Source organism: Eubalaena glacialis, chromosome 20 (assembly GCF_028564815.1).
Source record: "Eubalaena glacialis isolate mEubGla1 chromosome 20, mEubGla1.1.hap2.+ XY, whole genome shotgun sequence".
Classification (NCBI taxonomy): Eukaryota; Metazoa; Chordata; class Mammalia; order Artiodactyla; family Balaenidae; genus Eubalaena; species Eubalaena glacialis.
In genome coordinates, this window is record NC_083735.1 from 5,814,525 (window position 1) to 5,831,504 (window position 16,980).

Genomic DNA, 16,980 nt, shown 5'->3' on the forward strand with positions numbered 1-16,980 from the left:
ACATTTACAATTGTGTAGTAATTGTACACACAACAGAAGATACATGAACTTAGAATTATTTTGGATTCTTAGAGTTTAGTCTAAGGAGCCTGCAGTCTGAGGGCTGGAGCTAGCTATTGCTTAACTGATTTGGGGAGAGTAGGTGCTAGGGAATGGTCCACTTTCCCACGGCTAATGTGTTAATCCTTCTGTATTTCATGCTTAGTCTCTGATTGATTTTACTGGTACATGTGAGTTACAGTTGAATTTTTTTCTAAACCATGTCCCATGAAACGAAAACCAAACTTTTCATTTTTAATGCCAGAAGCAAAGTAATTACTCATTAAATAGTCCTCTACGGTAACTTGCACGTAGTGAGTGCTAAATATTTGTGGAACGAATGAATAGAACAGAACAGAGAACAGTCTATGTTTCCCCCTCAAAAGATACGTGGTGGAAGCCCTAATCCACAGTACCTGTGAATGTGACTTCACTTGGAAATAGAGTCTTTGCTGATATAATTAAGTTAAGATGGGGTTGTACTGGATTAGGGTAAACTCTAAATCTGATATGACTGGTATCCTTATTAAAAAGGGGAAATTTGGACCCAGAGACGCACAGGGGATAATGCCATGTGAAGACTAGGCAGAGCCTGCAGTGCCAAGGGCTGTCGGTAACCACCAGAAGCCAGGGGGAAAGCACGGACCTGATTCCTTCTCAGAACCTCCAGCAGGAAGCAACACTGCTGACAACTTGATAGCCGTGAGAGAATACATTTCTGTTGTTCTAAGCACTCAGTTTGTGGTCCTTTCTTATGGCAGCCCTAGGAAACCAATACACCTCAGAAGAAATCTTGTTTGTTTATTACATTCTAGAACAAGGACATCCGGTTAACCTTGTTCAGTGGTAAAACTCTTCTTCATCATCAGAACTACCTTGTATACATGCAGAGGACACGGCAGGAATTAGTGTCCACAGAGAGAATTTCTGAGATTATTTATAGAATGACTATTTCACGAACTTCTGGTAACCTTCAAAAAATCTTACCACTTATATTTCAATAGCGATACATTAACCAGTGAGTACGTTGACTGATCTGTCATTTCCTCCATCAACATGGGGGAATTTGCCTTCCACCACTGTTCTTATCAGATGTCAGCTCAAATATAAGAATGACTTATAACCGATTCATTTAATTTACTGTATCAGGAGATATAAAATTCAGTCATCATTTAAAACAACATAAAAGTAAAAAATCTCAAAGGCTACTAGCAGATTTATATATTGCTTCTATTTTAACAAAATGTAAAACATCTGTTTGGACACAGACTCTCTGCCTCACCTCTGCATCAACTTCTTCCAGTATTTCACAGACACCCCTGGCGCAATTGACAAGGCTTTGTCCCACTAGAACAGGAGAAAAGAAGAGCAGAAACATAGCCATTTTGATTGTACGGGCTAACTCTTAACAGACTTTTTTAAAAATGAACTCATATTTATAACAAGTTTTTATTAGAGTGTTTGGATTTCCAGGGATATTTTTTGTATACTATCTCGTGCATTCCCTAGAGTATAAGTATTACCATATTTTAAAATAAAATAAGATACATAAATTCCCTGATTTAGCTGGGAAAATCCCAAGCCTACAGAAAAAGAAAGAGCGGTGGAGGGAAGGTGGGGGAGCAGAGAGAGAAAAAGAAAGGAGGTTGGGGGAAGGGGTAGTACATAAAGTATGTAGTTTGAAAAATATACTAACTCACCTTCCCACACCAGAGTACTCTGGTCTATGGTATTCTATGTTCTATTTTCAAAGTCATATATACACTGAAATTTTTATTTCACTGTTACTTATATTTAACAAACACGGCATTTATTTCTATTTTTATTTTTTCCCTACTGATTGTCATAAATTTTATTTATTGTTATCTCTCCCTTTATAATTGATATTCCTGTCTTCATATTTTAAAAATTAGACTACTACTAAAAGAAGCTCGCTGTTCAATTAAGGCTGATTGTGACTGTTGTTTGAAGACACAGATTTCACTGAATTCAAGTCTAGAAGGGAACTGAGGAGAAAATATTCTGAAATATCACTACATAAATCAAAACTTCATTTTAATTAAGGCTCTCCAAGACAGGCAAGTTCTACTGCAAATAAAGCTAGAAAATTGGTAATTAGCCTGAAAATAATAGGTTAAATTTTCAATAGGGAATTTTTAACACTACATTATTTATAATCATGTTTTTTGGGGAAATTCGTCTTTATTATAGTAGGGATGAATGGAAGAAAGAAATTGAAATGTAGATTAAATTAACTTTAAAATCACCAAGCTTTTCAATAAAAACATGTGTTGCAAGTGAAAAGAATAAATGTTTTCCTAATCTCATACTATCAATTTTACAGAAATAGATGCTATTTGTAAGGTGGTGATCATGAACAATTATAAGGACACCTATATTTCTAAAGGGTTGTAAGCACAGTTTTTTGGATCATTAAGTCCATTGATGAAACTGCACAACAACAAAATTATTAGCTCCATAAGTAAATGCCTGATTAAATTATCTTGAATTAAATTGGAATTAAATATAGTTTAAAATTATATACACCTAAATATATAACTCAGAAAGATAAAGAATTACACTGTTCTACCAAATTTATTTATTCTTTTTCTCCTTCACTTTTGATATTCTTTCTAGAAGTGCCCTGTTAAAGAAGTTACTTTTAAGTCATACCTTTATTTCTTCATAAGAAAAATTTCACACTGCTCCTAAGTTAAATATTTTTTTAGTTTGCAATTCCTTTTAAATAACATTTTTAAATGGTACACTTTATTATTTTAGATCAAGCAGTAATTCATTGTTTGTCTCTAATGTATGGGGAAATACAAAGGTGAGCTAAATTTAATTTTGATACAGTTTAATGTAATGTTACTGCTTAGTTTTACTTCATATTATTTATAAGTATTCTTTTTTTTTAAGTTAGTTTTTTTTAATAGATCTTGGAGTATAATTGCTTCACAATACTGTGTTAGTTTCTGTTGTACAACAAAGTGAATCAGCCATCTGCATACATATATCCCCTTATCCTCTCCCTCTTGAGTCTCCCTCCCACCCCTCTAGGTGGTCACAAAGCACTGAGCTGATTTCCCTGTGCTCTGCGGCTGCTTCCCACTAGCTATTTTACATTTGGTAGTGTATACTACCCCCGCGTCCTCAAGTCCATCTTCTATGTCTATGTCTTTATTCTTGCCCTGCCACTAGGTTCGTCAGTACCATTTTGCTTTTAGAGTCCTAATATCATGCTTTGTAATTATAACATTAATTAACCAAGAGCTTTTCAGAAATTATCAACCATGGAATGAGTCCATGTCGATCTAATCTTTTATTTTTCATGGGTAGGAGAATTTCTGTTGACCTAAAAGTACACACGCAAAAAAATGCAAAGCTCACTAAATCTTCCCAAACTGAATACACTCATGTAACCAGCTCCCAGATCAAGGAACAGAAGTCCCTCCTCTCTTTTGCTCTATTTCAGTCACCACCCATCTCCCAAAGGAAACCACCATCCTGAATTTTAAAAGAATGGACTCATCCAAACCTCTCTGGAAAACTCTGTTTTGTTGACTCAGTGCTCTCTAAAGATCAGGATGTGCCTTCACCAGCTGACCCTCAGAGGGGGTCAGTGTGGGACTGACAAATAGTATTCGCAAGGGGAATTCACTGGGAGCAGATTAGCCAACATAGATTTTTTTTAGGAATCAAAGACTAGAGTCGAGGACAGTGGTTCTCACAGGTTAGCTTGTTGGGAAGAGAAGCTGGAGGGCTTAGAAAAGCACCCGTCATTGGGCTCCATCCCCCGAGTTCCTGATTCTGTAGGTTTGGGCGGGAAATGCATGTCTAAGGAGTTCCCAGGCATGCTGATGCTGCTAGCCAGGATCTCACTTGGACAACTACTGCTCTGAGGTATACCCCTGGTATCAGATTGGCAGAGAACCAGCCAGACCTGGAAGAAGATAAGCTTGATACTTAGTATCTAACTGAGACTTGGAACACTGTGTGAGACTCCTTGGTTTTGCTTTAATAGCACGTTTTACCTCTCCAAGTTCGACCATCAGCTCGCAATATCTCCGAATCTGTCCTAATCGCAAGTGTATTTCAGCAGCTTCCTTCAGTCTTTCCTCTTTAGTAGGGACACCAATACCACCACCAAATTTAGACATCTTGACTGTGGTTAGTTCTTGGGCTTCAGACTGGTTAGGAAGAAAATGAAATTTTCTAAATTTTGTTATGCAACAGTTAGTGATAACAGATCATTATAAAAGCATTATACGAATACATATTTTATAAGCATATAGTACTGGAAATTAAATATTTTTTTAAATCAATGCTTTTTATCTATAAAATATAATACCTCTTTAAACACAATATTTTGGTGTGGTGAAGAGTAGGGCTTGGATATGCCTGGTGTGGGTGGGAAGAGGCTAAATCCCATTTTCCTTAAAACTCACCAGAAGTCCAGAGGCCAAAAGGTAGTGAGTGATAAAGTGGTATATAACTGGTGAAAAAATATATAATAAATAAACAAAAAACTAAAAATAAAAACTAAAAATTATTCTAATTGGTTTCTATACTATCAATAGGTAACTATTATAGTCATTAGGTGTTTAGTTTGTGATTTAAAAGGGTACTTCTTTATGAAAATAGCTGCTTCCTATCACCATCAAATCCACATCCCTGGCAGGATTCTCTCCATGGTCTAACAATTAAACAGTCACCCATTGATACTTCATTGTAAATATAAAAGCTTTTTCTTCTTTCTGGTACCAGGACTGGTTTATTGTTGGAACTGCATATCACTTCATGTATAAGGTGACTAGTAGTTTTGTACCGAAATTCATTAAGGGATAAAATATGATCAGTCCTAATAAAATATATCCCAGAATACAGCCTAGTAGGACTCTGAGACAAAAATCAGAGTAGCCCATACATACAATCATCTGGTAATAGTGTAAAGGTAAAGCATTTCAAGGGCTTTCCAGGTGACCTTTGAAGAATTTCACGAGATTCAACCTATGAAAACCATGGTTGCCTTAATCTGTTCCCCAAATAATTGATACTCTCGTGATCAGTTTTTACTGAAGGTTTATGTCCTCAGTGTTCACTTACTTCAGTCTACCAACTCTAATTATATATGCGAAAAATAATTTTCATATTTTAATAGTGAAAAGGCAAAACCATTTTTTGTTTGAGTACATCACATCTGCATACTTTACTTACTGTTCGGAATGTAATCAGATGTTTCAAATGCATTATTCCTTTACAGTAGTTCTGAGGAAGTAAGCTATCATCTTGCCCTTTTATCACAGCAACTAAGTCCCATAAATTGTCACTGCCACCCGGAGGCTAAAAAGTTGATACAGAACATCCAAAGATATAATAATGAATTAAAAACCCCACAGCATTTTGCACCTTTAAAAATATAATACAGGCATATCTAACTTGAAAAATTAACAGGATAATAATTATACTCTCTCTTATTTATTGTTTAATGGAAACTGGTTTCCATTTGCTTTTTTTGTTTGTTAGGCCTTCTAAGATCCTTGTTGGATTAATGCATGCACCCAAATTGTCTATTGAGGACCAGAGGGGAAAAGCTTTATTCGTTGCAAAATATCCTTGAATCACCCACAGTCCCAACAAATAGCCTCTATATATACAAATGTGCGTGTATAAGCGTGTGTGGTATAATATGAAAATTTTGGATATTTTCAAATGTATATAGTAGAAACTGTTATAATTTATAAAATAACACTAAATTTAAAATCATTTAAGGTCAGTGGCAAACTTTTTTGATTACATATTTTGTTAGCTCAGAAATAATCTCAGCTATCTATTATCATGTGGAAGATCACGAATAGTTCTTGAGGTGAAAAGGGTCTTCAAAACAAAACACGCAGCTCTGAAGTGCCAGTAATAATTAAGAAAGAAAAGTTGATTTATTGCCAATAATAAAAGATAATAATATCAAGGCGAGGGCCAGAATAGAAGGTAAGGAAGCATGCTATAAAAGCAGACAAATGGAGACCACACAGCAGCAGCTGACAAGTTAGGAGGTAGATCGGTAGCTGAAGTGCCCTAAAGGCTGTCAGAAATGCTACTGATTAGTCAATGATCGATTTTATCAGTGTTAGTAGGGTGGAAACAGCAAATTGCCTTCTTCTGTCTCCTTTTTAATGTCTCATTGCCCTCACAACTTATGGACCATTTGCTTTCTTACACTGGGATGACACATGTAAATATGTGATAACTTAATGACAAAAAGTTGTCACGATTCACTTCGGCTAAAGGGGAAATTTTCACATTTAATTCCTATAATACTTACTGATAAACATTCTGAAAACCATCTTAGTTTTTTCACACGAGGGTTACCACTTAGTTTCTCTATCTCCTGTTTGATATCTCTTGACACTTTGCCACACAGCAGAGGGGGCATGCCTTGTTCTACAGCACAATCTGGAGAAGAGACACAACTCAGTGAGAAAAGAGCGCTTATAAAATCGTATTTAGAAAGAAGATCTAATACATGCAGAGTTTCCATACCAGTGTTCCCGATAATTTCTTCCCAGGATCTATCTGCCAGAATATTTATTTGTAAAGGAGTGATTAACGGTGTTAATGACCAGAGTCTCACTGTAGAGTCCCGGGAGCACGAGGCCATAGTGAAGGGGCGACGTGGGTGGCATGTTAAACCTGATGGAAGAAATAAAGCCATTTACTAAAGGAAGCACTGAAAAATATGTTTTATTGATGTGTACCTCCTAACCCTTCCACAGAACTGAAGTTGTGGAGAAGTGTTTTAAATAACATTTCTGTCTTGGCTGAAAACAATACAAGGATGTAAAAAAAGTATTTAGCATCTTCTGTAGATATGAATACAGAGTTGAATAATTATTAGAAAGCAAATGGTCCTGGATGAAAGTGTTGAAATTACATTTCAGTTGGTGTATCAGCAAGCTGACTGTCATACTCATGGAATACACAGTGATCCATGTATGGGTGGATGTTCTCATTACAAGATAAAGAAAGACTTGAGGACCTTTCATTTCAGAATGTCCGGAAATGGGATTCTCTCCCACACTCAGTCCCGCACTGCAGTAACTAAAAGGCCATTGGCGTAAAGCATATGGATACAATGACTAGGTTAGGGTTAACTGCTCTCAATAACCTTTTTTCATTCTTAATTTACCTACTCAACCCCATCAAGGTTTGGGTGCTACAAATGAAAGTAAAATGATGTGCAAAAGGTAAGGAATCTGATTTTCCATTCCCAACGCATTTATAGTAAAAAACTTTGTACTATATTAAGAAACAAAACATTGCCCCAAATATCCAAAAATAGAGGTAAAGGAATGGCTAACTACGTCATACCTAAGTTATTAAGGATTTCCTGTCTTACAACTTACCTTTGGCGTGATGGTAAGGTAACGGAGAAAAATCCAAGCCATACATGAGAATATGTGCAAGGGTATATGTGTGCGTGCGTGTGTGTGTGTGTGTGTGTGTGTGTGTGTGTGTATGTTTCTCTACAGGGATAGAGAGAAAGACACCACAGTGCTAACAAGAGTTATTTTCTGATTATTTCTGATGACATTTTCTATTATCTTCTGTGTATTCTGATATTTAAAATAGTAAGCATGTATATTTCTACTAAGATAAATGTTATTTCAAAATGAAACACTGTAAGACTTCTTCAAAAATACTGTCTTGCTCAGAAATTATAATCATTAATATAGCAAAACTTAAGAGTACATGAAAAACACTTTACCATATACATCTGCACCATGATCGTACACGGTATCCAAACAAGTTCCTTCCCGAGTGTCCCACACTTTTATAGTGTAGTCCCAGCTGCCAGATATTAGTAGGTATGGGATCTCAGTATTCCACATTAATCCCCGCACAGGTGCCGTGTGTCCTCTAAGAATGTTTATGCATGCGTCTTGAGTATAATCCCAGATTCGAACAGAACTGAAAACAGAATATTATGTATATAATACCATTCAAGTTATAATTTATCTAGAGTATCAGCATATTCTTAATGGAACACAATGATTATTTCTTAGTATACTGAAAAAACATTTTATGTTTCAATATATGTTATGATTCTCTTCTTTATAGCAAATAAAAATGAGTTTTATTTATTTTAAAATGAATAATTAACTAGGCTAGAGCCATCCTATTCCAATATTTTTTCCTTACTTTTACTGGTCATTAACCCCCAATACTAAATATATGATTTCGCAGTTTATGTGTTTAAAAAATTGCTTTCTTAAAATAAAATATCCAGAGCAGATAAAGCCAAAGAAAAATATGACTAACAACATGTATACAATAATTTAAGAGCACTCAATTTGTATAACATGAAAATACAGGGCTTCCCTGGTGGCGCAGTGGTTGAGAATCTGCCTGCTAATGCAGGGGACACGGGTTCGAGCCCTGGTCTGGGAAGATCCCACATGCCGCGGAGCAACTGGGCCCGTGAGCCACAACTACTGAGCCTGCGCGTCTGGAGCCTGTGCTCCGCAACAAGAGAGGCCGCGATGGTGAGAGGCCCGCGCACCGCGATGAAGAGTGGCCCCCACTTGCCGCAACTAGAGAAAGCCCTCGCACAGAAACGAAGACCCGACACAGCCAAAAATAAATAAATAAATAAATTAAAAAAAAAAAAAGAAAAGAAAATACAGCATGTATGATGATGGGTATTATTTGAAAAATCAATTCGTATCTATGCTTTTATCCATACAGGAAACACTTCATGTTTTTGTCAGTTAAATAAGTTTCTTAGTCTGTGGAATCACTCTCAGATCACGTACAAAATTTAAATATAAATGGGTTCATAATATTACTTAAATCTACTGATTGTGTAGAGTACAAATGTTACTGAAGGACAATTTGAACTCAAAATCAATTTAAGACCTCCAAATGCTGACTCTGCTTGGACAATTCATAATAATCTTTTAGTTAAAGATTTATATAAACCTGAAAAATATCAAAATATTAATACTCCAAAGGTTATATTACACTATTAGGAGACACACCACATATTTTATTTCTTAAGGCATATCTCTTTCTGCTATATATAAAAAGACTCCTTTCTTCTTTTTCCCCTTTATACCAGGACAGGATAATGTGGTTACTATATACTACAACTTTTACTTGCACCAAGTAAGATTTTTCTTACCTAAATTTATCTCATATTCAAACAGCCCAAACTGTACCATGCAAATGTATCTTGTCTGGATATAAAATATAGACAAGATTTCAGAAACTTTCATAAACCCAGAAAAAAATGTTAAGTCACTCTCATTTCTAAAATATCTTCTTTCATGCTAACATATATAATCATCTTCTTTTATTCCATTCTTAATGAAAACAGAGTACAGCTGTTTTCCACGTTAAATATGGGAACATTATTAAAAATAAACTCGTCTCTACATTTTACAAAGGTTTATTGTTTCAGACGTTTTTCCCTTTCCCAACAGATTTGTTAACTTTGTTCCTGATAAGAGAGAAATAAGCATCTGTTGCAAGTACAATAAATAAGGAAATAGAAATCATGAATAAGATGCTAAGTACGGAAAAATTTAATTTACTTTTAGTTGGATGCAATTAGATACTTGTTAACTGCCTACTTGTTAAGTACATATTTAAGATAGTTCCACATACACGTTGGATCATATAAATAAGTACATTTCTAGAAAATTACAAGCTTACGATTTTTAGGACTAGAAAATCAGAATCCAAAAATACATACCCATCATCAGAGCCGCTGCAAAGAATTCCCTCCCTCAGAGGAGACCACCTAACATGGAACACTTTCTCTGTATGCCCACTAAACACTTTCAGTGGTTGGTCGGAACTGGTGGCCACATAATAGACACGAACATTTTTGTCTTCACAGCCAGTGGCTATCATGTCCCTGAAATATCACCCACGGCACATTAAAAAATAAAAAGTTTGATATTATTTGTTACTGATAGTTTTTAAATGCACACAGTTCTAACTTCTAAAACGAGAATTTTTTGCTCCCTTAATGAAGTTACACTAAAAACTTACATAAGTAAAAACATCATTTACAGCAACTGCTCTAGTACTGAAAGAGTTTCTCAATGTTCCCTTTCAATCAGTTGTGTTTTTATTTTATTTATGAGAGATAATGGTACAGTTATTTCTATACATTCTTTTTCAAGATGTCCAGATTCATAACTTTAGTATTTCTCAGATCTTTATATTTTGCAACAATTGGGTCTTAAGAAGGGTCCTGAATGGTCAGTGATTGAGATTTGCTTAATTGCTGGTAGGCACGTTATTAATAACTACATGCCCTGACCGTTGGTAAATTTTGTTGTGGTAGGGATATAAATAGCAATGTTTCCCCCAGAAGTGTGCTTGGAAAGCTCCCCGCAGAACCAGGGTCGTTTCATCTGACAGTAAGTCACATTCCTGGTTTTCCAATTCTCTTTGGTGAGATGCTTAACGGTTTGATCCAACAGAATCCTCTGGGAATATAATATGTGGATTTGATCTTTTAATGATCTTGGCTCACTATCTCTAAGAGAGTGAGATAGCTAAGCAACTATTTGCACCCTAGCCGTCATGCCTGGAATACTGTTCCCAACGGAATTCGAGTACCAGGCAGACCTGTGGCATCAGGTACCAGCCAGAACAGTCTCCCGGAGGAACATTAACAACCGTATAAACAGTCCCCAGGCTTTAAAGGTAAAGAGGGGAAGTTACACGTTTTGGACCCAGCTGTTATCAAAACCTTCTCCAAACTTCAAATTGTTGATTTTTGTCACATGGGTTGTAATACCTATATTTATTTAACCTTACATGCAGAAATACACCAGTTTGTAAACTGCATGCCAATCTACAAATATGTAGATTACATGTGCCCAAGGCCCACTGATAAACAGCCTGTTCCTCTATGTGGGAAAATATATTTTGCATAATACAAATATTTACACGTATACACGAGCATATTTCTGTATATATGTCTATGCAGATACATAAAGATAAAATCTTAGAAATGAAAAAATATTCAAAGAAGGTACATACAGATATCCAAATTATAAATTCAGAAATATCTTATGAATAAACTTTTGTAAGTTCAAGGTGTTTTTCACTTATCTCCTAGGATGCTAAGTGGAATATAAATACAGAAATTAGAACATTTAGAAAAGATTTTTTAAAATAAAAGTGAAATTTTAAAATGAAAAATGAAATTTATTAGGTAGGCTTGGTAGTAAACACAGTAGTTAAGTATAAAGGACTTTTAAAAAAAAAGTTTTCTTAACCAACAAGGCATACTGCATTAATTTCTAATTTTTTTTCCTACCGGTCAAATTCTTATTAACCCTATAAAACAGAGAAATAAGAATGTGGAACTGTTCTGTTGATCATATGCAAGGTAATTCTACTCATTTTTATATTCAACAAATATTTATTAAACATCTGTTTTTTTCAAGGCATAGTGATGGTCAGAAGTACAGTGTTTTGCTAAGAATATACTGCTAAAAATAGATAACCACTGCTGATCTCATGGAGCTTACATTTTACAGGACGAAGCAGCCAATTCACAAATAAAACTTAATTTTATGATGTTAAGTGCACCCAAGGCTTATTATACCATAGGGGAAATTTACCTAATATGGGGGTCAGGGAAGACTTTTCTCCAAAAGTGGTTTTTTGAGCTGAGAGCTGAAGGATAGGGAGAAGTTACTTATATCCGGCCCGGGTTGGGAGGAGTTCTATGGGGTGGGATGGGAAGTAGAATCCTAGATGGAAGGGGAAACAGGAGTGAAAGCCTTGGGGGGAAAATGAGCTGGCTGGTTCAAGAAGTCCAAAGCCACCGTGGCTGGATGTAAGGAACAAGGGGAGCAAGGCTTGTAATGCGATACTAAAGTACAAAGGAACGGGATTATACAGGGACTCCCTTGTAGGACTGGCTAAGATTCTGCACATTATCCCAAGATCAATGGGAAACTGTTGAAGGATTTAAGCAGGAGAATGCTGTGCTCACATCTGCAGTTTTCAACGCTCACTGTGACAGCAACCTAGAGAACAGAGAGAGAGGAAGTGGTGACGAAAGGTGTGAATTCTGGAATTGATTTAGAAGACTTTTGCAGAAGTCCCAAAGCAGACAAATGTCATTAGTTTAGTCACTGGAGGGATGGTTGGGTAAAGAAGGATATTTAGATGGAGGATATGACAGGAATTGATGGCTTGCTGGAAGTGAAAATTGAGAGATGCTAAGGTCTACAAGAAGAGGTCAAGGATTTGGGGTTTAGCAGTTTGTTGTTTGCATTTTCAGGCCACTGAGATGGGAAATACTGCGGAAGAGCTGGTCACAAGCTCATTTTAGAGCATCTAACCGGGGACCTCCCTGGCAGTCCATGGTTAAGACTTCGCCTTCCAATGCAGGGGGTATGGGTTCGATCCCCCGTCGGGGAGCTAAGATCCCACATGCCTCGGGGCCAAAAAAACCAAAACATAAAGCAGAAGCAATATTGTAATAAATTCAATAAAGACTTTAAAAATGGTCCACATAAAAAAAATAATTAAAAAAAAAAAGAACCTGTAACTGTGTGTAATAAATGCTTCTATATTTACTGGAAGAAACTCATAGATCCATCATTTTGTATAATATGTGATTTGACTCAGAACACAGTGTAATAAGGTTTTAATATTTTAGTATGTATATTTTATGACTCTAATATGGAAAAGCATAATTCACATTGTTTTCACAATATTTAATGAAAGTTTGAATTTTTTAATATAATTTATATCCCATCAAAGAGAGGTTTGAAACACAAGATTCTTGGAAGTGCAGTGACTTAAAGGATCAATTTTAGTGGAGGTTTGACTTGGATTAATTTTTAAACCTAAGCTGATCTTTAATGCCAGGCTCTTAAGCAAGGTTGACCTTTCAAAACCATTCTAAGTTCCGTGTCATGGGAAATCACCCAAGGCCGTGGCATTTGCATTAGGTGGGGGCAATGGAAAGTCACGGGGAACAAAATACCATTGCACAGATTCCTAAAAAGGGTTCAGAGAAAGGGCCACGTTTCTCAGAAGACACACACAGATTGGACTGATTTCCATGTTTCACTAGTTAGTCATATGCTTTTCCTTAAAGCAGCAGGAAATAGCTTGAAAGTTGGAAATCAGTATTTCTAAATCATATAAAAACCTCACGGAATAAAAACAGACGGTTACACATGCAATTACAAGGCTAGGCAAAGGGAATATTACCTAAAAAGAGTCATGAATATTACCTATGGAAACAACATTAAGCTTTATGGCTATTCAAAATCTCTGAAATGTAATTATTACTTATTTCCGGAAAAAATACTTACCTGTTGTTTTGGCTCCAATCACAACCAAACACTGCAGCTGGATGTTTGTATTTGTGTAGTACTTTACCATCAACTGTTCGAATAATACTGAAATTAAGTATAATATATTAATAGAAAATTACAACAGTCTAAATACATCATTCAAGGGAAGAAAGCCAGAGCTGTAAAATTCGAACATAAGCGTTTTAGGAAAGAGACCTTGTCTGCAAAGCACAAGGAACATTTAAAAGTACTGTGTAAATAATATTACCAATTATGAGTAAGGATATTTATATCACATAGTATTAATTATGGTAACCCACTGAAACCAATTTAAAGGAGATACATTTTTATTTAGAAACTATTTCTTATATTTTTAATTAGGGAAATACATAGTTTAATACATATATTTTAAAACATATGCATTAGATTTCAGCTTCAAAATTTAACAGTTCAAAATGTATGTTTAAAACAACTCATTTATAGTGTTGGTTGCATGCACTATTACACCAACTGCAAGACATATAATATTTTCGTGGTATATTTTAAGTGATACAACTAGAAATTCAGAGGACCCCTTCTCCCAAAACAGATCCTATATACTTTCACTGCAAAAACAAAAGAAGCTCTAATACCCTCCTATAATATTACCATAGTGCAAGGGCTATAGATTCCATTAGGGACACAAAGCTGTGTATAAATTAACGTATTGCAAAGTTTTAGAAGTCTTTGGAAAAGACCCTTTTAAAACATCACTAGGCCCACCAAAACTTTTGAGGTTACTGGAGAGTGGTGGTGACCTACGCTTCCAAATATTTAGTCATTGACTGTGGTATTTATCAAATAAGTAACGCCCTGAGAATATATGGTAAAGCTAATCGTGTATCACCTAATCAAAAAACTCTTACGTACATCTTTCGTATTTTGGTATGTATCAATCAGCAAATAGTCATTTTCAAGGGAAAAAATCACTAACTGCTGTTTCTGAAAATTTTAACTTCTTGGTAAAGATCTTGGGTTTCCATAACTACTGTATTTTCCACTGAAATTAAAAAGTGAGGATGAGAAGATTTTGGGCTGGGTATAGCAAAACCTAAGAGGAGATAAACTTTACTACTTCTCAACAACCATAAGTGCTTATACTACCTGTCAAAGATGACAAAACCTATAGCTATAGGGTAGCACCACTGGATTAAAAACATTTTTTTAAACTCAAAGGCAATTCTTCCCTTACATATATTTCTTGGAAGCCTACTTTTTCCTGGGACTCAACAGAATTAAGAAAGCACATATTTCTGAGAAGTTAGTCACTTTCTAAAAATAGGCATTTCCCACAGGCATGACCTTATTCCTCCTTACAAAGCCTTTTTATCCTTTTTTAAATAATAACACCTACTGTGAACAAGTTTCTAGAGCACTTGATACCTCTTTAATCACTTGCGAAACTGAAATACCACTCCCTCAAAATGTGATGAAAATTAGACTCTGTGAAAGTCCTTTAAGTTTCTTTGAGGCAAGTCACAGTATTTTAGTTAAAATTCGAGTAGTATTTTCATTTAGAAAGAATTAGTGGTTTGTTTATTTTTAAACATCATTGCATTGTTATTTATTACTGATATATCATAGCAATGTAGCATGTGCCTATGCGGGCTTATAAATAATATTTATGATAGTAGGTAGAGCTGTACAAATGGAAACTCATCGAATATTTTAATGTATGTGCTAACATGATACAATTGATATTATCAAATGTATCTTTTATAAACAGTGTAATTTCATACATAGTACTTACCAGTAACCATCACCACTGCAGGTTGCTATTCTTTTGGAATCTTTATGACTCCAGGCAATGCAGAATATTCCATTTTTTCCATGCTTCAAAAAATGTAAAATACCTATCAATAAGAAATAATTCACCCCTTTTTCCTCTTATTTATTTACTTCTTCTAATATTACTTTTCTATTAGGAACTTGCTCTAGATGATGCTACAGAGACACTATTGTCAACAGCAGAAAGCCGAATGCATACTTTAAAGAATGTGTAACGCTGTCAACACTTAAGAAACAAAACCATTGTTTTAAGACATAAATGGGTGGCTCTATTTCCATTCTGTGACACTGATAAAGACCCAGAATCTGCTTCCTCAGCCATCTATAGAATTAAGCTCTGCTTAATAGCTTAATACCTTTTTCTGTAAAAGCCCTTCTGGAGATGAAGATAGTTATCTCTCTGCTTTCTAACCCAGTTAGGCTCCTAAAACTACAGTATAAGAGATACTGCAAGCAGCTGTTATTATTGATTGTTCTTCTAAATTTCAAAATTTTATTTTTATGAAACAAAGAAGGTTTAAGGTTATTATTATAACAAATCACTCTGTATTTACCTGTACTCTATATTTATCTGTATTCTTGGACTGGGAAAGGGTAAAGGAATACAGTCACAGCTGGTATGATGAGAATTTTTAAAAACACAAAGAATATATTTTATACATTGGAATGTCATTCATCAACTAGGTAATGGGTGAATAAAGGTTGCAACCAATCCATTTCCAAATTTTGTTTAAAACATTTAAAACATTGTATAAAACAGTTTTATATAGCACTTAAATTGTGGCTGCTCTTAAGGGAAGACTAAAGTGACTTTTTATCTGGAGCTTTAAGGCTGTTTTACTAAGGTGGTCTCCAGTTTGCTATTTTTACCTTTCTTGGGGGGTCAAGGTGGGTAGGTTCATAAAGATGAACACAAGAATGGAGGCAGTCTCTATACTCACTCAGTTGAAGGAGGGGAGGTCCTCCATCAGCTGTGTTCGTCCCCGTGAACGGGGCACTTACGGCTCCCTCACGTCCTGCATTTTATTTTGTGAGGCATGTGTAACTTAGTTAACTGAAGCTGGCAGTGTTCATTTTCCCCACATTTATTATCCTAGATGTAAGCGGTTTCGATATTGGTCTTAACTATGCTATTGGAGCTGGGAAAGACATAAATGGACGTAAGAGACGTCCCTGATGCTCAGGGCTGGGCTGCTGGAATCAGGCTGCACCTGCCGAGCGCTAATAGGAAGATACTTAGTTGACAGGACGCCAAGATGCTAGAAGAAGAAATCGACAGATCTGACATCCAAGGATAAGATTCTTGAATTAGGTCAAAAGTTTCTTTTCCAGGTTCATCTTTTCTTATTATATCCTTATTTATTATGGGATACGCATCGTTCTGGTGATGGGGAGGGCAGAAGGCGGGCTGGGGGAGTGCTAAACTGAGAGGATTGTTGTTAAGTAGAGAAAGGGAAGGATGAACTGTAGTCCTTTGCCAAAGTTTCCTCTTTTGAGAGCAAAATTGCACACTGGCGGTTGGTGAAGTTTCCCTAAGGCTCTGCATTTGTCACATAACTTCCGTAACCACTGGAAGATCAAGGTTACTTGATTTTCAGAGAGAGAACAGTCTTTTGTATAAATGGTTTTAAAGCCTCGATATATAAATAATTATCAAGTAAGTTATATGTTTAATAAACTTCAACAGTAATCATTTGAAATGAATGAAATTTCAAGAGAGTGAGAGACAATCCTAGATCCTGTTCACACTTCCCTCCATTCACAACTAACATAC

General features: G+C 35.6%; 1 protein-coding gene across 4 annotated transcripts in view; it reads right to left on the reverse strand.

Annotated features, from left to right (window-relative positions):
• Positions 1-16,980, reverse strand: part of WDR17 (WD repeat domain 17) — a 96,111-nt gene that overhangs the window by 19,151 nt on the left and 59,980 nt on the right. For all 4 annotated transcript variants that reach the window (XM_061177236.1, XM_061177237.1, XM_061177235.1 and 1 more), the window contains 9 exons: positions 15,169-15,251; positions 13,398-13,484; positions 9,794-9,958; positions 7,805-8,007; positions 6,580-6,729; positions 6,362-6,492; positions 5,257-5,382; positions 4,074-4,229; positions 1,322-1,386 (listed from right to left, as the gene is read on the reverse strand). In XM_061177236.1, the coding sequence (XP_061033219.1) occupies positions 1,322-1,386; positions 4,074-4,229; positions 5,257-5,382; positions 6,362-6,492; positions 6,580-6,729; positions 7,805-8,007; positions 9,794-9,958; positions 13,398-13,484; positions 15,169-15,251 (1,166 nt within the window). The remainder of the gene's footprint in view (positions 1-1,321; positions 1,387-4,073; positions 4,230-5,256; positions 5,383-6,361; positions 6,493-6,579; positions 6,730-7,804; positions 8,008-9,793; positions 9,959-13,397; positions 13,485-15,168; positions 15,252-16,980) is intronic.